The sequence below is a fragment of the Stigmatopora nigra genome, chromosome 5, assembly GCF_051989575.1.
Source record: "Stigmatopora nigra isolate UIUO_SnigA chromosome 5, RoL_Snig_1.1, whole genome shotgun sequence".
NCBI lineage: Eukaryota > Metazoa > Chordata > Actinopteri > Syngnathiformes > Syngnathidae > Stigmatopora > Stigmatopora nigra.
The window spans coordinates 10,582,852-10,601,957 of record NC_135512.1 but is presented as its reverse complement, the minus strand read 5'-3'; the positions used below and the strand labels follow the sequence as shown (position 1 = coordinate 10,601,957).

General features: G+C 38.3%; 3 protein-coding genes across 8 annotated transcripts in view; 2 read left to right on the top strand and 1 right to left on the bottom strand.

Moving 5' to 3' along the window:
- Positions 1 to 17,933, bottom strand: part of mast3b (microtubule associated serine/threonine kinase 3b) — a 36,686-nt gene extending 18,753 nt beyond the window's left edge. For 2 of the 5 annotated variants that reach the window (XM_077716396.1, XM_077716398.1), the window contains exons 1-2: positions 6,360 to 6,623; positions 3,617 to 3,706 (exon numbers count right to left, since the gene is read on the bottom strand). In XM_077716396.1, coding sequence (XP_077572522.1) covers positions 3,617 to 3,706; positions 6,360 to 6,406 — 137 coding nt within the window. In that variant the 5' untranslated portion in view covers positions 6,407 to 6,623. Of the gene's footprint in view, positions 1 to 1,842; positions 2,263 to 3,616; positions 3,707 to 6,359; positions 6,624 to 6,681; positions 6,860 to 17,864 lie in introns of those variants that run through there. The other 3 variants (XM_077716399.1, XM_077716400.1, XM_077716397.1) reach the window with 2 other exon arrangements.
- Positions 10,188 to 12,851, top strand: LOC144197088 (uncharacterized). 2 transcript variants are annotated; one of them, XM_077717663.1, is made up of 5 exons: positions 10,188 to 10,314; positions 10,795 to 11,118; positions 11,533 to 11,676; positions 12,586 to 12,623; positions 12,695 to 12,851. In XM_077717663.1, exons 1-5 carry the CDS (start codon positions 10,221 to 10,223, stop codon positions 12,845 to 12,847), a joined length of 753 nt encoding a protein of 250 aa, XP_077573789.1. In that variant the 5' UTR covers positions 10,188 to 10,220; the 3' UTR covers positions 12,848 to 12,851. The 2 variants fall into 2 exon arrangements, with proteins under 2 accessions (XP_077573789.1, XP_077573790.1); XM_077717664.1 differs by lacking the exon at positions 11,533 to 11,676.
- il12rb1 (interleukin 12 receptor subunit beta 1) lies at positions 13,857 to 19,094 on the top strand. The gene is made up of 15 exons (XM_077717086.1): positions 13,857 to 14,016; positions 14,207 to 14,348; positions 15,008 to 15,156; positions 15,292 to 15,428; positions 15,509 to 15,548; positions 15,794 to 15,916; positions 16,003 to 16,079; positions 16,237 to 16,468; positions 17,134 to 17,313; positions 17,387 to 17,485; positions 17,579 to 17,791; positions 17,880 to 18,029; positions 18,120 to 18,195; positions 18,577 to 18,652; positions 18,744 to 19,094. The coding sequence occupies exons 1-15, from the start codon at positions 13,941 to 13,943 to the stop codon at positions 19,011 to 19,013; spliced, it is 2,040 nt and encodes a 679-aa protein (XP_077573212.1). The 5' UTR covers positions 13,857 to 13,940; the 3' UTR covers positions 19,014 to 19,094.
- The last annotated feature ends 12 nt before the right edge of the window (positions 19,095 to 19,106 follow it).

Genomic DNA, 19,106 nt, shown 5'->3' with positions numbered 1-19,106 from the left:
AAGCCGTACGCATGATCACTTAAGATACTGGCCGGACGTTTGGTCCCCGGTATTTTGGTCGCATGTCAAATAGTGACAGCCCAAACGTCCGGCGACCAAACGTCCGAGTACCCTCAAGATTAGTTGTGTAAAAGAATCTAAAATTACATTTTATCTCTTAAAAATCTACAAATATGCTAGCAGAAAAAAATCTGATCCAAAAACCCGACTGTTAAAATACTCAATCCAAGCATGTGTAGTTGAGGAAACTGAGTGTAATAATTTTGGCATTGGCTATCGGCTGTAAATGTTACTGTTATGCAATGCTCGTGTTAACTTGCGTGCACATACAACTGAAATATGAAGCTGAATGTGAGTAATGACACTGCACGGATTAACAAAAATTGACCTCAGGACTAGCTGGAATCCACTAAACTCTGACCTTCAGTGGTACACTTAGTTAATCGTAATAACATCAAACAACATTTTAACCAGATGTGGAAATGCGGATGATTTTGATGATTTTTAAGTAAGGGGGACACACATAGTGATCATATTATATCCGGGTTGCATATTTGAGTCTCTAACACAAGGCCATGTACAACTTCACCACTTTGGAGTTAGCAACGTTAAGGCTTGAACGCCAGGCTAACAAGAAAATTGATTTTTTTTTTGTGTCATCCGCTTGAGATCTAAAGCAACTGGCGAGATTATTACAGTCACTCAGAGCAGATCGGCCTGAAAGAACATTTACGTAAGTACAACTCTAATCTACAAAATACAAAGAATTAACCTTCTGTCAACAGACTCAAGGCGGATGGGAGTGGGTGCAATGACAGCAGCGGGCCCAGCTTGAGCTGAAAATGTCCAAGAATGATCTGTGTGTGTGTGTGAGTGCATGTGTGTGTGAGTGCATGTGTGTGTGTGTCTGTGTGCGCATGCTTGTGTGTGTGTGAGTGTGTTTTGTGTCCAGGGAGGGGAAGCTATAATCCCCCAGCTCTAAAAAAGAAAAAAAAAGGCGCAAACGTGGACCATAAACTTCACCATGAGCAGATGTTTCACTGAGAAGATTCTAGTGCAACAATACATCACAGGCATTCACCTAAAAAAAAGCATGAACTTGTTTCAACTATTCAATTCAAGCAAATATTAAATTTTAGCCCACCATAAAAGAAGTAAAACTACTCTATTGCATTCATCCATCTTGACAATGAGCTTGGCAACATAAAAATGACTTGTATTGCATTATAGCATACTCAATATTCATTTGTGGCAATGATAATGCTACTAGGTCAGAACAAATAACAATATAGTATGCATTTTATACATCATTGTTTGTGTTATCAGGGTTAACAAAGTGATGTAGCCTACTGATAAACATACATTTGATAAGCTTCATTATCCTGGCCCTAAAATTGTACCGTTCACGGCATGATGTAAACAATATTGAAACAAACCCCATAGAGGAAATGTGACTTTATTAATAACATATGACAAATTAATATTTTAGATTGTGCACACACACTGTAGTTTACTTACATTAAACCGCCCTGGATGAAAGTAACGCATTGTTAAGATAATGAAGGATTTTGATGTATTTTAAAGCAACTCACACCAAAAAACAGTGTACTCCTGCCAAGTAAGAGTCGGCTAATAGGTCAAAAGACTATTAAACACAATACTCCAGTAAATGGTTCCCTCCCAGACAAAAGCCTTAACTCGAGTCACCGCACGTTGGATTAACGATTGAATATTTCTCCCAAGAGAAGGACAAAAGATAAACAAAGTGATGACTACAAATCGTCCAGGTCAATGAAAGCAGATCCAATTCAAACTATAAAATCCCAACTTCTACGCACTAACCTTTTTGAGCGCTTCAGCAAGGCTTCCGAAACAAAATGGGACTTGTTCTGACTCGGTTGACTTGGATCCGACATATTAGAGGATTTTCTTTCATAACCTTAAACGTTTTAGGAGACTGTCAGTATACTGGAGGTCCTCTTCTGGTCTCCCCACCATCGTCTTTCTCTTGTAGGTCGGCGTCTCCTTTTGTATTCAACGCCGCCTACGTCTGCCGCGTGAAGTACGATTCAAAGAGGTTTCGACGATCTTTTGCATGTTCTGCTTCGCGATTCAACTACAGTAGATCCCCCAAAACATCAACTCCATGACGGTGTATAACGCAGATGATCGAGCAGCGGGTGGGCAACCATTGAACCACTGTATGTTTTGTGTGAGACTGAGTGCGTCCGTGTGAGGAACGTGGATTCTGATGCTGCGTTCAAGTGTCGCTCGGTTTCTTTGGCACCCACTGCTGTCTTACTGTAAAAGCAACAAATGCCATAGACCGACGACTCTTGTTTTTGAGGCAACTGACTTCCCTGTTACTACAACACAATGTTTTAATGAATGAAAACTTAACAATCTGTGCAAACAACTGTATTGGCCCGAATATAAGACGATCCCAAATATAAGATGATCCTGATTATAAGACGACACCAGACTCAACTTTGAAAAAAGACTTTCTCATCTCATTTTCTGAACTGCTTTATCCTCACTAAGGTCACGGGGGTGCTGGAGCCTATCCCAGCTGACTCCGGGCCAGAGACAGGGGCCAGGCAATCACAGGCAACGAGGAGACTGACAACCATTCATGCTCTGACTCATACCAAGGGGACAACCCGGAGAAAACCCATGCAGGTCCGGGGAGAACATTGCTGTATTGCACTGGTATTATGACATGGAATTGTTTTAAGCCTACGTATATAGTTTTCTTTGAGACGTTTTGTTGTTTCTCTTTCTGTTTCTATTGTCACAGGAACAGAGTAAGCCAAGACTTGATGGTGCAATTCCACAGTCAGTGGAAGTGAAACTCAATTGTAAACCACTAAAAAAAATATACGCTGTCATCTTATACTATCTGATTTGCATCTTGAGTGACGCATAGCAGCTTGGTTGTCATATACTTTCAGGAATGATTTCAGCAGATGACCATTCTGTCATGCTGTTGCTGTGTCATCACATTATGTCAACGCTGTTGGCCAACTGCATTGACATAAACAATGTAGACACTGTATGGCTTATAGCGATGCATGAACGTCAACCTCTGCTCATAGAGAAACACGTTGGATGCAAACATTTGTGTTTGCAGTGTCTCCATCCTCCAGCGCAACCATCATCGTTGCCAAGCAACCAACAGACTTAGAGAACCAATAAGTGATGGGACTTAACTGTTAAAAAAAAGAGTTCTTGAATAAAATTATGGGCACATTATTATTGTGTTATGTTGTGTCTTCTTTTAATTCCTATATATAAAAACATAAACCTTAGATGAAGTAAAACATACTACTGTGTAAACTGTACCCTACATAAAATCAATCAAACTTATCAGAAATCAGAAGCCAGAGGGAAAAATGTATTTCCATGAGAAAATATCAATTAGAGGTGTTACGGATTCCAAACCAAAAGATTGACCAATTTTTAAGAGTGAACATAAAGGTAGTCAGTAATGACCTTCATTAGGGAGATGTCAGGAATAACTTTTTGCAAACTGACTGGAAGGGAGGACACTTTAAGCATAGACTCTGTTTTAAATCACCATTCGAGCTTGAAGCAGTATGTAGTCTGGTCATCTTACCTCCAAGGATGAAGTGTTAGCAAGGGGCTGCAAGGGCTGCATGGGCTGCATGGACTCAGGAGCGTTGGGCTTTGACAAGTAGGTGATAAACTGAAAGGCAAGATATGGTTGGATAAATTAGTACACTGGCCTGTAAATGCTGCCATCTATGATCAGTGAAGAGTAAGGGTCTGAGGAAACCCTTGACTAACTTAGATCTAGAATAAACGACCCAAATATATTTTTTACTGTATATAAAATACTATCTGAAAACTTTCAAATGTTAAAATAATAGGTTGATAATCTTGCCAGAGTACAATAGTTACAATTAGGGAAGTTTGTTGGGAAACTTACAGGATGAATCACTGTTTATATAATGTTGAATTCTTAGTGGAACATTTTGCCAATAATGTTGGATTTCATTTATGACTGTTCAAGTCATTTGGACGTGATTGCTAAATTATTTTTAATTTGTGTCGCAAGACCCTAATCCATATGTTGAATCGTTCTGATAGATTTTGTCAGAAAATTAATTTATGGGTCGCCTGGTGGATGAGTGGTTAGTGCGTTGGCCTCACAGTTGTGGGGTCAAGTGTTCAAATCCAGAAATATATATTCAGTGAAAAATATCTATTTTTTTCAAAGTAAAATGACTCAAACCAAACTACTGAAGTACAGAAAGTGTTTCATCATCAAGCCAATGAATAACATTTTCAATCAATGTGTGTGCAAATCAATGCAATTGTTGCATTGATTTGTTCTGGTTTGCTTAGTTTTCAATTGCAGGGTGCAAGTTACAGGTCATGTTGATTTCTTAATCTTTGTTTTTTATTTATTTTTTTTTTTTAAATCAGCACTGTCATCATCTGTATAGCAACACACTGGGCAGGATGTGTCACCAATCGACCAACACGTTAACACTTAATGCAATCTTTGATGAGCCAAGACATACTGTGAAATTCAGTTGGCCTGTCAAAACAACAAATTTTAGTCGGCAATATATATTCTCTCATAAATTATTGCCGTTACGTGATATAATTATAAAAAAAACAGTTTGTGCGTTTTATTTAATGAATAATTCAATGTGCTGTATTTGAGATATACTAAAAATGACCAATAAATCTGCAAAAGGAACTGGAGTTTCATAGGCAATCAATCAGAAAAGTTTTACACACATCGCAGCCAGAGAAATTATCGACTCCATTTTCATGTACGGTGCGATTAAATAACTACAGGCTTGATCCTCTAAACATACCCTACTTAGGTGCATTAACTTGAAATGTGTCAACTAAGCCTGATATACTGAGTAGTTGCTGTTTTCCTATTGATTTGCCCACTCAAATGTAAACATTGCCTTTTAGAGTATACACTACAGTTATTGTTTCAGCACTGCAGAGGCTTCTCAGTGCAAAAGCAACTACCAAAACACTAATAAAAATGTTTTCACAGTAATGCAATGAGGTTGTTGGGACTTGCACAAATATCCGCCATTCTATAGGCTAGAATATAGTCTGTAATTACACACTTGATTGTGCTTCATTTTGCTACAAAGAAAGCTCCTCAAGATAGATCCCTTCACCAAAGCCCCTTAAAGTGCCATCCTGATGAATCACATTTTTTATATAATCAGCACTTGTGTATTGTAGAAAATCCTTCAGTGACTCATTGGTGACATTCCATGGAGATTGGCACAAACATTTAACGTGCAGATAACAATAAAAGCAAAGCATTTATTGGCAGAAATGGGAGTAAGCTAAATCCTTCATAACAGTGTCGTTATATCTAAAAAATCTATATATAACAATTATTCTTGCCATATTCAGAAAACAACACACGCAGCGTGATGCATTGCACTTCTAAGATAATATTCATTTCCAAACCACTTATCCTCACTAGGATCGCGGAGGTTGTTGGGGGCTACTCCAGCTAACCAAGGGCATCAGGTGGGAGACCCTGAATCGGTGGCCAGCCAATCCCAAGTCTGGGATGTGGGAGCAAACTGTGCATGTCTTTGGAATGTGGGGAACAAATGGAGTACCCGGAAAAAGCCCATGCAGGCCCAGGGATAACATGCAAACTCCACACATGGTTCGAACTCTCGATCCCGGAACTGTATGTATATTTTGTTGGAAAGTCCTCTCTGATCGACGAGTGATGCCCTCCGTTTATCTCTTTAGGACCATCATTAGAGGGTCTTTAAAAGACAATAAAAGCAAATGGCGCGTGCTCCAAAGTGAGCTCATCGGATGGCGAGGAAGATTGATTCTATACTCTCCTACGTCTTAATAGATCAGCTGGTAGCTTGCACATACCCCGACTCTGCATTTCCCACTACAGTAAATGTACTGGAAGAGTGGGCATGTACTGCTGTTATGAATGCACTGTATTCCTTAGACAATAAAAACAAAACCACATCTTAAATTGTGGGGTAAACAATTAGTCTTTGGTGTTGAATGCTGAAGGTATTTGTGATGAATGAAGAAATGTCAGATTGAGGAAAATAGTTCAATTCTGACAATTCTTCAACAGGATCACGTCATCTCAGATCTGATAAGACTTCTCAGTTATTAGATTTGCCAAATTCACCCAAACTCTCATTGTCCCTGGCGATGAATGTTGGAGTTGCATCTCTACTCTGTAGTATCACTTTCCCAAACATGAAGAATAAAACGACGTGACAGAAATCATTAAAAATCTATATTTTTAAATTGCTGTCTCCCAATTGTGATCAAATGGGTTGAGAATATAAAAAAAGACGACTTACTCCAGAGTCAAAGAGGGAATCTTGAGTTTATCCCGTCTGGACTTCATGTTTGCCAGCAGGGTAGAGAGGCGGCTCCTCTCTCAGCACAGTGCGGCACGACTCGCGCTCTCTGTCGGCATCAAGTTCCAAACACTCGTCGCTCCATACCCACTGGTTCTAAATAGAACCGCATCGGTGGCAGCACGTCGCTTGGCAGCTGTTTTTCCACCTGAAATGTGGTAAAAAAAAAAAAAAGCTCACACAGAGAAGCAATGCAAGGGGCGGCGAGAGAGAGAGAGAGAGAGAGAGCGAGAGAAAGCGAGAGAGACGGGTCACCGTTCACCTCCATGTGACTGGTGGGAGGGCAGCGTGGGGGGAGGCGGGCGCTTCACACAGTCTATTGGCGGACGAATCCATTTGGGCGGTGGGGGTCTGTTAGAAGTAGGAACCGGTGGCTGGACCCCATGATGTAATTCGCAGCTGCTCGCAGTTTCCGCAAAGCGTCAATCGGCCTTCCTCTGCTGTCATGTCAGCAGAAACATGTCCAAATTTTCACATAACACTTTGATTGTGGTTAACTTGTTTCGTGAGCATGCTTTTTTTGCTTTACCTGACTTTCATGTCAAAACATCGGAGAATAACCAAACTGAAACGTGGTTAAAACTTTCATTCATTTTCTATACAGTTTATCTTCACAAGGTATGCGGGGGTGCTGGAGACTAACCCAACCAAATATGGGCACCAGGTGGGGGACACCCCAAAATGATTGCCGGGCCAATCGCAGGGCATGAGGAGACGGACAACCAATCGATACGTAGGGGCAATTTAGAGTCTTCAATCAGCCTATTCTTCATGTTTTGGGGATTTGAGGGGAAACTGGAGTACCTGGAAAAAACCCACGTAAGCACATGCAAACTCCACACAGTGAGGACCGAGTTGGGATTGAACCCAGAACTGTGGTAATCATTAAACAATATTAAAAGGCAATCAATCCCCTTCAAAGGAAACTCAAGGTCAACTACTTTTCATATTTTGATTCATATTTAGATTGAGATCTTTATGAATTTTAAAGGAGAAGAAAAAAATGCATGTGCATCATATTTCCATCCCATACTTTCTTCCGAGGTCGTCGCGTCGACATCACAGTGGGTGACCTAGGTTCAAATCCAGGTTGGTCCACCTGTGTGGAGTTTGCATGTTCTCCCTAGACCTGTGTGGGTTTTCTCTGGGTACTCCAGTTTCCTCCCACATTCCAATGGCATGCATGGTAGGCTGATTGGACACTCTAAATTGCCCCTAGGTATGAGTGTGAGCATGAATGGTTGTTTGTCTCCCCTCACCAATGCAGGGTGTCCCCCAGCTCTGGCCCGAAGTCCGCTGGGAGAGGCTACAGCACCCCATGCGACCCTAGTGAGGATAAAGCGGTTCCACAAATGAGATGAGACTTTTTTCCGAGTGCCTTTTCTTGTGCTCAAGACAAAATTTGCTGCGTTTATTTCAGGTGATACCCAGTACGCTATGAAATGAAGGGGAAGGCTGGGCTGCGGATGGGGGGCACCACAGAATGTCTCCAACGGCAACAGGCGACAGAGATGACCGTGGTGTCTCACTAGTTGCTAGGGAGCTGCTAATGGTTTGCCTGGTTGCTAAGTCATGTGCCAGCGTGAATACACATTTGCAGAAGGCCATTTGTTCACTTCCTAAAAAGGGAAAGTGGTATAAAGAAATGGATGGATGCTTGCATTAAACATTTATTTTGCCATTTTCCCCTTGACAAATAACAGTAAAGCTGACGTACAAGCCTTTCCGAAGGGTCAATGTGACGAAACGGCGTCCTTGAGATAGTGTAATTATTAATACACTGTGATAGTGTAGTGGTTCATTCACATGATTATCGGTGAAAGCAGTCTAGAATCCATTCCCGCTTGGCGGTGGTGTGATTATAAGCACAAATGTTTGTCTTTCTCTCTGTGTGCCCTATGACTTACTGGCGACCAGTCTCGGGTGTGGTTTACCATTCACCCAAAGTCCCATGGGATAGGCCCTAGCACCCTTTCTAAAGGAATGGCAGTGAAGGGGTTCCCATTGCCACTTGGTAATTATTTTGTTTTCAGGGAAATCTTTTAATAAGAGTGTCTGTGTGAAAGTTACCATGGCAACAAGGGCTTTCCTCCTCCGTTCATGGGCTTGCACATTCAGCCCAGCATTGCTGTGTAAGAACACACTCATGTTAAGGTGATTTCATCTTTCCAGCACTTGATCCTCAGCATAATATTAATTATTATGTTATGTTTTGATTCAGCCATCTTGGAAAGAACACATGCAAACTTGCAAAGCCCGGGGTTGAACCCTTGATTTGCCAACCACTCTAACACTGTGATGCCCTACATTTCTATAGATTGTGAAAATAGAATCCAAATTTGTCACGGTGGAAATTCAGACACTGCAGGATCCTTGAGGAACTGATTAGTTCAGTCCTGAGGTGGCAAGTCATGAATAAACCTGCTTACAAATCTATCATAATTGCAGTAAAACTGTCATATTTCCTATTTAATTAAGCAAAATGTGCACAATGTATCAAGTACTTTGCTATGGTGCCATTAATCTTCTCCATGTTGTATTGGTGACATACCTACAAATTTTAAAAAAACGCTTATCTTCACAAGGGTTGCAGGGGGTGCTGGAGCCTATCCCAGCTAACTACGGGCACAGGGCGGGGGATACTACCCTGAATCGCCAGCCAATAGCAGGCACAGGGAGACGGACAACCATTTGCGCTCACACTCGGACATAAGAGCAATTTAGAGTGTTCAGTCAGCCTACCTTTTGGGATATGGGAGGAAACCACATTACCCAGAGAAAACCCACGAAAGCCCGGGGAGAACATGCAAACTTCAGTGCATATGTAAACCAAGTAATTTCACTTGGATGATCCAATTTTGTCCACACGGGGGCACAATAAAACCCCTATGAAATAAAAGTGTAGTAGTACTTTACATTTTGTACTAGGTTAGTCCACTTTTATCAGTGTATATCAAACACTTTGTTTTTCAAGATAATACTGCCCTTCAATGGTTAACAAAAACAATGTATTGACAAAGGTTTGAAATGTTTCAAAGTGCAAGCTGTAATTAAAATGCAATTTTTTTCTCAATTGATTTATAGTTGTATGAATAATTCATTGAAATAAATATATGAGCAAAAATAGTTACTTGCCCTATAAATGAATAAAACACACACACAAACACACAAAGTTACAGAAATCACATTTTGAATGATTTTCTTTAAGGGACAATGTGAATGCTAGAATATTGAAAAGTAATTACACATTTTAAATACATTAAAATGTTTGTTCTAAGCAATCAGATTTTAAAAAGTAGAATGTCAACTCCCTAATGCTCACATGTGATTTGCATATTATAATAATATTTAGGATTCTCCACTTTTCATTACTGCCAATGCTCACGCACTTACGATGAATGAATGACTAATGGTATTTAATGATATATTTGTTCTTCTAACTGTTCTTACTTTGTCCCCCTCTCCATGAAATGCTGCTGATAAACAACACAATACAAACAACCATATTAGATGTATACTAAACTCCCACATTCAAACTTTTCAGCCTATAAAGAAAAACATTACATTGGAAAAGAGCTAAACACTAGTCCTTTATATTCTCCAATTTCTCACTCTGCTGAATATATACGTTTTTTTTGGGACAATCAAGCTTTTGTGCTTACATCATGACTATTTTGCTTAGATGAGAGGAAGTGTTGCACTTTACAAGCTTGACAATTGACCTATATAAGTGCATTGTTGTCTCATTCTATTTCCTTTAGACTCTTGGCCCCTCCTATCAGGCTTACAAAGCCATTTCCAATGAACATATTAAACACATACACAGAGGTCAAGGAAATGTTGCCCAAATTCTTTTGTTTTGTTTTGATGGTGGCAACACACAGAGTCATCACTGGTAAGTTTGATTTTAATTCACCTAACATTTTCCCATTTGCAAATTGGTCAAAACAACAATGTATGGTCTCCGAATCTTTTAAAATCAAAGCTAAATATTCTCAGTGCATGTTGTATTTTTATAGTGATGTAAATAGTAATGGGTAGGTGATTTAGTGACTTTGATAAATACATGAAGAAAAAACATTTCTAAAATACATTAACGTTAAAAAAATTAGGGGAAACCCAACAATTGAGGATTTCGTCATAGGTCACATGTATTTATCAAATGAGTGACATTTCACCGGATAAACTTAATATAATAACGGCTACAATGCAAAAGGCAATGCAGTGATTGCTGGAAAATGGAGTAATCTTTGCCTAAGGCAAATTTAAAATAAATAAACAATGGTTTTGAGCATTGTTACACAAATGAACATGCAAGCGGTTTGCTTTAGTCACCAATATGAATCAACATTGTGTGTATTCTGTCTATGCATAGGGCAAAGCAGAGTAAGGGTGACTGGGACCCTGGGCAAAAAAGTCACTCTGCCGTTCACATTCAACAACAGTGTCAGCAATGCCCGCCATTTTGCACTGTACCAAAACTACAACAAGAAAGCTGAGTACTGTCCTTCGAGAGATTGCTCAAATGAACTTGGTTTTGACATCTACTCTGAAAATGCATCTGTATTTGGCCAAATTACAAACCTCACACAAGGTCACAGTGGAATTTACTGGGCCACACTATTCCTAGAGGCGGGCACAACCCAAATGAGTGGTATAGTGGACCTGATCATTCGGGAAGAGAAGAACAACGACACAGGTATCAAGTACTATGCCTACATTTATGTTATGTTACGAGCGCGTTGCCGTGCCGTCTCTTCTCTGCAAAATCCTTCTAATTTTAGTATACTACGAAACAAAATTCAGTACTATTAAACCGCTAGTTATTTGTTACTTTGTTAGTAGATGGCGAATTAAAACAAATAAAAATGTTTTTCCAATCCAATATCCTGAAATTAATACGGATTAATTAGTTTTTAGTTCATTTCTATGGGAAATGTTCGTTTGAGTTACGAGAAAATCGACATATGAGCTCGGTCCCGGATTGCATTAAGCTTGTATCTCGAGGAAGCACTGTAATTAAAATAATAATAAGTAAATGCACCTCAAATGTAGAATTGTTCACGCTTTGCAAACTGTGCATCCGTTTCACAATTTATCGTTCTCCCCCCAGTTCCTAGCACACCGAAGAATGGAAAAACAACCCAAAATCACCCAAGTATTTTAAGGAGTGTCATGTTTGCTGTAATTGGGGTTTTACTGGTGGTGCTGTTGGCAGGAGCACTGACCCGGTTCTTGTGCTATGACCGGGCCAGAGGTATGAGCGTCATTTCATGGCTATAATTTCGATGTCATATGTTTATTTAATGTATTGACAAAAATACTCACTTGCCATAATAAATGTTTAAATTATCCCCCCAAAAGTTTTTTTAATTATTATAGATAACAGCCAACACCTCTATAAAGGGATAAAGTCTTAATTGTAACTTTTGAATAGCTATCCACTTTTGTTATGAAATGGTTAAACACAAATGTGACAACTAACAATATTAACCACTCTAAAGTTGTGATACAAATGACTAAAAAAAAACAAAGAGAATATTTTCTAATTGTTTCAAAGCCTAGTTTTTTTTTTTTTAACATTGGTGCATTTGACCTTTTTAAAAGAGCTTTAGCACCTAACAAACCAACAACAATTTCAGACAGATGTCCTCAATACCAGACCAATCATAAACTGACAACGGATGTGAAACAAAACTTTCTCTCCACGATCATGAAAAAAAACTGTGTACTTTGCAATGGAGAATCAAGCTGCACTTTCATAAGAATGTTGCATTTTAATCAGAAAAGACTACAAATGAACGTTAGCAATGATCACTGACAGAATCTGCAGTCAAAAAATGTTTTCATAATAGAAGGTGGGACTTCTATAAATACAGAATCAAAACAATAACAACTAATTTGACTTTTAAAATGAGAAAATCTCATCTTACCATTGACAACAGTGTTAAAAGTCCTCAATGTCTATTGAAATGTTAACACCATTTGAATGACTAAAGCACAAATCTCTTTTAATTAATCTTTAATTCAATGACTTGAATTAATTGCACCCCTCCTGCAAAATATATTAAGATGCACTTGTCCTGATTATTGTTTGCATGCTGAAATGTCAAGATTATTATTATTGCATTACTAATTTCCTGACGTTTTCTTTTGTTAAATACAGGCACTAAACCACAACCCGACTCCTCACCAATACCAGAGGTGAGGAAGACACATTCTACTATAAGTAAACATAAAACATTGTTTAATTTTCACTTTTGTCATTTTCTTAGGTAGCAAGTTTCGAATCCCATGACATGGCTGAGGGTGCCTTGGCCTACAGTGTGGTGAACATTTCTAAAATTCGACACGCAGACACACAGTTGGATAGAACGCCAGAAGTCCAATATGCCAATATTTTTGGGAACAATAAAATATTTATTTAAAGAATACAAATGACATCTTTTTTTTACCAAGAAAAAGTCCATTGGTTGAAATATTAGCATGTTGCATGTTTTCCCTGGGCTCGTGTGGGTTTTCTATGGGTATACTCCAGTTTCCTCCCACATTCCAAAAAACATGCATGGTAGAATGATTCAACAGTCTAAATGTCCCCCTAGTTATGAATGTGAGCATGAATGGTTGTCCGTCTCCTTGTGCTTAGTGCCCGATCAACTGGGATAGGCTCCAGCACCCCCCAGCACCTTGTGATGATAGGCGGTTCAGAAAATGAATGAATGTATCATATATAAAATTAAGTAAGTACCGTACAGTTGGGTGATTCTTCATTCAAATTTTGAAATTGGATGACAAATAGGAGGGAATTGTACATCAATTTATCATCAAATGATACACATTTTTACCCAGTTTAAGCTGTTCTCTTATATAAAGTTGATTATGATTGAAAAATGAACTGTCTTAATTGTTACAGAGAATATGGAAACCATTTAAGTCACGTAAGAGCTCATTGGTCAATTGAATAGACACTGCTCTCTAGTGGTAGTCAAGTACAGCACTGTAACAGAACTAACCCTAACTTATGGCTCGGGAGCCATATGTGGCTCTTTTGATGGGTTTATATGGCTCTCCACCTTTTTTAATCATAATTTTTCTTCATTAGACTCTTCCGCATGCATACTCTCATTGATACTCATTAATTAGCAACAGTGAAATAATGTTCTCAAAAGAATTCACTTTTTTTATATCAAATCCATCTTTTCTATCTTCAAACTGAGAAACTACCTTCATAAATTGCTTCACTCTTGTTAGGATGGGCCTTAAAGGCCAATTTTTCCGTGAGACAATGGGAACAAACACTTTTGAGGAAATATACTGAAATAAAGACATTTACATTGTCTGCCTGTATGTAGTTCATGTGGTTTTTGTTAGTCACCTCATAGAAACCCAGACCTGAAACTTTGACATTTCGGGGAAATAGATCTAGGTTGTGTGAAAGCAGGCTGAATAGAAACAGCACATTGACACTCGCACACACACCTCAGACAAATGCTATCTTGTAGATAATATCATTTAAAACTCATGGAAACCTTGAACTGGAATACACTACTCAGATACATTGCTGCATGGCTTATATTTCCTACAACAACCAGCAAAGGTAAATAAACATAAATATCATGACTATTCAATCTAAAATGATTTCAATTAACCAAATTCTATCTAGAAGTGTGATACTCCTAAAATAAAGGTGAGATGCTCATCAAATATGTACTGCCAAAGGTTTTAGGGGCCATTAAGTTTTATTTCCTTCTTGTTATGAAACTAATGAAACCTGTTCTGCCAAAAAGGTTCGGAATGTGAGGCTCCTTCACATCTTCAATGCTACAGAAGAAACAGGACGATGTCGGTTTACAACTGTGAATGGCGCATGAATACAACACAAAAAAATGTGACATTTCACCTCCACACCAGGAAAGGTCCCTTTTATAAGTAAGGGATAAGTCATATATTTACTTTCACAAAACCATTGTCAAGTAACATCCCCAACTCCCAATGTCCTTCTGTGTGTTGATCTTAGATTAGATTATAACTTTATTTCATCCCGTATTTGGGAAATTTCCTTGGTTGCGGTAGAAAGACAGACACAGAAGACATTGTAGAACTAGGTAAAAAAAACTGGAGCCACACACAGGAAGCCCACAAGGTGGGGAGCTTATGCAGACTGAGACCGAGGTTAAATATGGAGAATCACCCTTCTATCACTTTGTCTAAATGCTAAAATCTGCAGTCACATAATAAACTTTAGAAGGCTCATTCTCGGCGTGAGATTTTTCCGTGAGACAGCTGAAAAAGTAGGATCTAATTTCGTTATTACGGTTTTCTGTCACTGTTTTTTAATACAAAATATGGTCTGCTATCAATTTAGTCACTTGTAGTCATATATTATAGCACCCTTGAAAGAGTCTACTTGCACCTGACATCACCATCATGAGTCAAATTACACGTTTTACAATCCATTGAAAAAAATAATTAAGATAGGGCATTTACTTTCAATAGATTGTTGTTAATTTGACTGTAATGTTTCTACGGTGTTTCAGTATTTTAATGTAGGTTAAACAGGTTTCTAACAGGTTTTTTTTTTTTTGCAGGGTATTTCCGAGTGGTATTCTAGAAACGAGCATTGAAATTAACGCGGAGGATCTCATCCAATATTCACCTGTTGTCATTTGGGTGGAAGCTCACGTAGGAGACTCTGTATGCATGTCAACAAATGCCTCAGTTACACTCAATGAAACAGGTGAGAACACCATTTCAGGTTGGTAAGGAATAGCAAAAAAGAAAATTCACTCACATGCAAAATAAATGGTATGTAGCATATTTGTGACAAAAAGTACAGTTGCATTGAAACAAAAAGTCTGCTCCTTTTCAACAGTTAAACACAATGCCCCGGAAAACATTTCAGTGACCCGCTTTCAAAACCACCTCAACTTGACTTGGAAGGCTTCAGAGAATTACCCGGCTTTAGCAGAAGTTTTGATTAAAGATTATGCAAGTAAGCGGTGGGAGAAGGTAAGTGTTTTTTAAAATTAAAATAGAAAAAAAACTATTTTCCTATTCTGATAATCATTTTTTATCCTTATCTTTTACAGAGATATAACAGGACAGAATTCGTACACAATAAAATGACATGTGAGTGATCACAAATCTTTTTTAAAGTTGCATCCCACAAAAAATAGTGTCTGGTAGTCTTCCAAATTTTTACATGAGCAATGTATGCTTGCAAGTTGAGTCTGTCTTTATCTTAGATTCCTCAACTCTTATTTTTGCACAATTAAGGCAGGTTGAATAAGGACTAGCATTAAATTACAGTTTACGTGACCAAAGATCAGATCATTGAAAATATGGATATTTTATTTTGTGTATTTCCTACACAGACCATTTAATTGTGGAGAATCTACAGAAACAAACATGCTACCATCTTAAAGTCAGACAAAAGCCGACAGGGTGCCGAAACCCACTCTGGAGCGATTGGTCTCAACTAGTGATTGTCCCTGCAGGTCATAACATCGGTTTTCGGACTATTGTTTACATTTAGCTATAAATGCTCAAAGGCTGATCGCCTTCATTTGGCTTTCCACTACAGTGCTTGAAGATGAGCTGGAAGTAAACATGACATACAAAAACGTTGAAGGTTCACGTAAGGTCAAGCTCACATGGAAGGTAAGCCTGAATTGCAATACTGGCAGAATTTAACCGTTGACTTATTGTTTTTTTTGTCACTTTCACTTAAGTTTCTCCTCTGTCTGCCTGTTAGATCATAGTCAGATGCCATAGTGGGCTATTTAAGTGAAACTGCGATCTCCTCTCTGTTCCTCAGCCAGTTCACTATGCCGCAACAGTACCGGAAGTGAAGTACACCGTGAGGATCACGCAGTTTTCCGGAGGGTGTTCGTGTACTGAAAAAAAAGCCTATACTACTAATAGGACTGAATACATGGACTATGTTTCCTACTCTCCGGTCAACTTCACTGTTATTGCCACAAATGCAGCAGGCTCTTCTCCCCCAGCCATTGTCCAAATATCAACGGAAGCCGTTGACAATTTAAAAAGTAAGAATGAACAAAGCCAAGCTGAAATAAGTACAGTCATACCTCTACTTACGAATGCCACTAGGTACGAAAGTTTCAGGTTATGAAATTTTTAATATGCAAATGAGTGACTCGAGATACGAAAAAGATCCAAGTTACGAAATCCCCCAAAAAGTAAATGCATTTCCTTATCCATTATTTAACTTTGAATTCCCCGATTAAAAACTACAAATACAACGTGGCACATATTTTCACACACACGCACACACACACACACACACACACACACACACACATACATAGGGCACATGTAAAAGTCTAAAATGTACTACAAAGTGGATGTCTTTCGATATTACATCTATAACGGCCACGGAGGGGGATATTTTAGCGGCGCAGGGCACATTTTCATATGCATTATTTATTTTAAGACATTAATAAATCATTTCCTTATTATATATTATTTTCTCTGATTTTTGTGTGTTCTTCACGTTTCATTCAAATTTGAGACACTTAGACCAACTTTAAATGGATTAGTTGGTAGTTGTCTGAGGACCGTGCAACAAATTAGAGAATTTACATATAAAGTACACCTCTACTTGCGAAATTTTCAAAGTCTTGGACCCAAGTAATTTAATAAGCAGAGGTATGACTGTATTTTGATCAATGATGATGTTGGTATTTTGCAGCTTGTAATAATACATTAATGGACAAAAAAATAAACAACTGCACGTGCCTGGAGTGGTACATGTTTCAAGACGGTAACCTGGAGCTAATAGCAAGGAAAACTAAAGGAGACATGAAGTCTTTTGAAAAGAGTAAGTTGCTTCATTTCCAAAAACGTGCATTTTATCAATTTGTTATACTTGGTCTGAAACCCTTACTCATATTAACAACGAATCATTATTTCCGTTTTGTTTTCCTCTGTGTTTTGACACATAGGAATCAAGGACTATGTTGAATACACTTACTTTGAGCATCTGTGTGTCAATGAGAGACCAAAAACAGTGAATATGTGCCTCTATTATAAACAGGAAAATGGTAGGTGATCTTGAGCTCAATTGTCTGGTCAATTACACTTTAACAAATTTCAAAATAACACAAAAAGTTGAGTTGTCCAGTTTTGTTGACCGTTGTCCCATACATTTCTTTCTGTCCTGTTGTCATCCCCCACAAATAAATTCTTACCAGTCCCAAAAGTAGCCCCCCCGGACTTCTTTGCCTTCAATGAAACACAAAGTTCTGTCCGACTATCTTGGAAAACTATTCCCAAAGAGGATAGGCAAGGTTTTGTTACACATTACAACTTGTGCAGTGTCCAACTAAATGCAAAGGATGAACGCCATCGTGAGTAGTTTACAACTCTCTCTCTCTGTTTCAAGGTTTTCTAATCATTTACACAGCATTAATATTTCCTTACCTGCATTGATTTCAGAATGTCACATCATAGGGCCCTCCATCGTGGAATACCAACTAGACAACTTGAGACCTGGAAGAAAATACAATATTACTATAGCTGGAGTGACAAGCATAGGAGAAGGTCCAAAGGCTACAGTCATCTTCAGCACAATGAATTCAAGAAAAGGTACACATTTTGCCTGAGCCTTCAGACACTATGTATGAAAATAGAAGTCAATAGAATTGTGTCTAACATGAATTTTCCCCTCATCAACAGAATGGCTGAATCTTGGCTTGGCTATGGTATTCTTCTTATTCATTTTTTTAATTTTCGGCACATGTATCTGGAAAAGGTGGGTGAGGCAAAAATTATTATTATTATTTTTTGGCTACCCATAAAAAACTTTGTTTATTTAATGTCTTGAAATAATCAGGCCATTTAATGAATAATTAAAGTGCAAATCGTAAATAATCATCCCTAAGAATTGGATAGTTATACTTTGTTTTAGTTCTTTTAAACAGTTATGAACTTATTTGTATTCAAATGACAGAAAATTATACTAACTTATTATCATTATAAAAACATTTTAAAATTCTAACAAACAATAATCATGTCAGCAGCACAATTTGTGTTCAATTGTAAGGTTTTCTCCAAGAAAGTCTGCAACACTAATTTTAAATTTGTATTTGCTTTTTATATTCATAATTTTACTAAATGTGCTTTTTATACTCAGAATGAAAAAGAAGATACTGCCTCCTGTACCAATGACTCCTATTTTAGATTTTGACACTCAGCAAAACCTCCCTTGGGTAAATCTCATACCGCTTTATTTTCAACATATCTTATTGCTAAATCAAATGAATCACCTTCGTAGTTAACTGATATTTCGACCATGAACAGGACATGCTGGAGGTGAAAGAAATAAGGGTGCACGATGTGACTGTGCAGCAGCTGCATCCAAAGGGCCACACTCAAAACGAAGATGAACATGACGATGATGAACAATCAAACACTCACATCCAACTGACAACGCTGTCCGACCATGAAGCTCTAAAACCTCTGAGGGGTCCCGAAAATGCGGAAATTCCAATTATGGAACAAGAAGATATGCTCGGTTTGTTTCTATACAGCAAAGGATTAGTCTTTGAGAAGAGGACAGATGAGTGCTAAATGAATATTTTGAGATTTTGCATTCCACATACAGTTCAAAATTGTTTAATCAATTGTCCTAATTGCCTTTAAAGAATGTCAAAATGAGGAAGG

Bases quoted from the DNA above. Each gene is read 5' to 3' on its own strand.
- LOC144197088 (XM_077717663.1), top strand. From the start codon at position 10,221: ATGAACATATTAAACACATACACAGAGGTCAAGGAAATGTTGCCCAAA. The intron at 10,315-10,794 runs GTAAGTTTGATT...GTCTATGCATAG, and splicing joins AACACACAGAGTCATCACTG to GGCAAAGCAGAGTAAGGGTG. The intron at 11,119-11,532 runs GTATCAAGTACT...TTCTCCCCCCAG, and splicing joins AGAGAAGAACAACGACACAG to TTCCTAGCACACCGAAGAAT.
- il12rb1 (XM_077717086.1), top strand. From the start codon at position 13,941: ATGGAAACCTTGAACTGGAATACACTACTCAGATACATTGCTGCATGG. The intron at 15,917-16,002 runs GTCATAACATCG...TTTCCACTACAG, and splicing joins ACTAGTGATTGTCCCTGCAG to TGCTTGAAGATGAGCTGGAA. The intron at 18,653-18,743 runs GTAAATCTCATA...GACCATGAACAG, and splicing joins CTCAGCAAAACCTCCCTTGG to GACATGCTGGAGGTGAAAGA.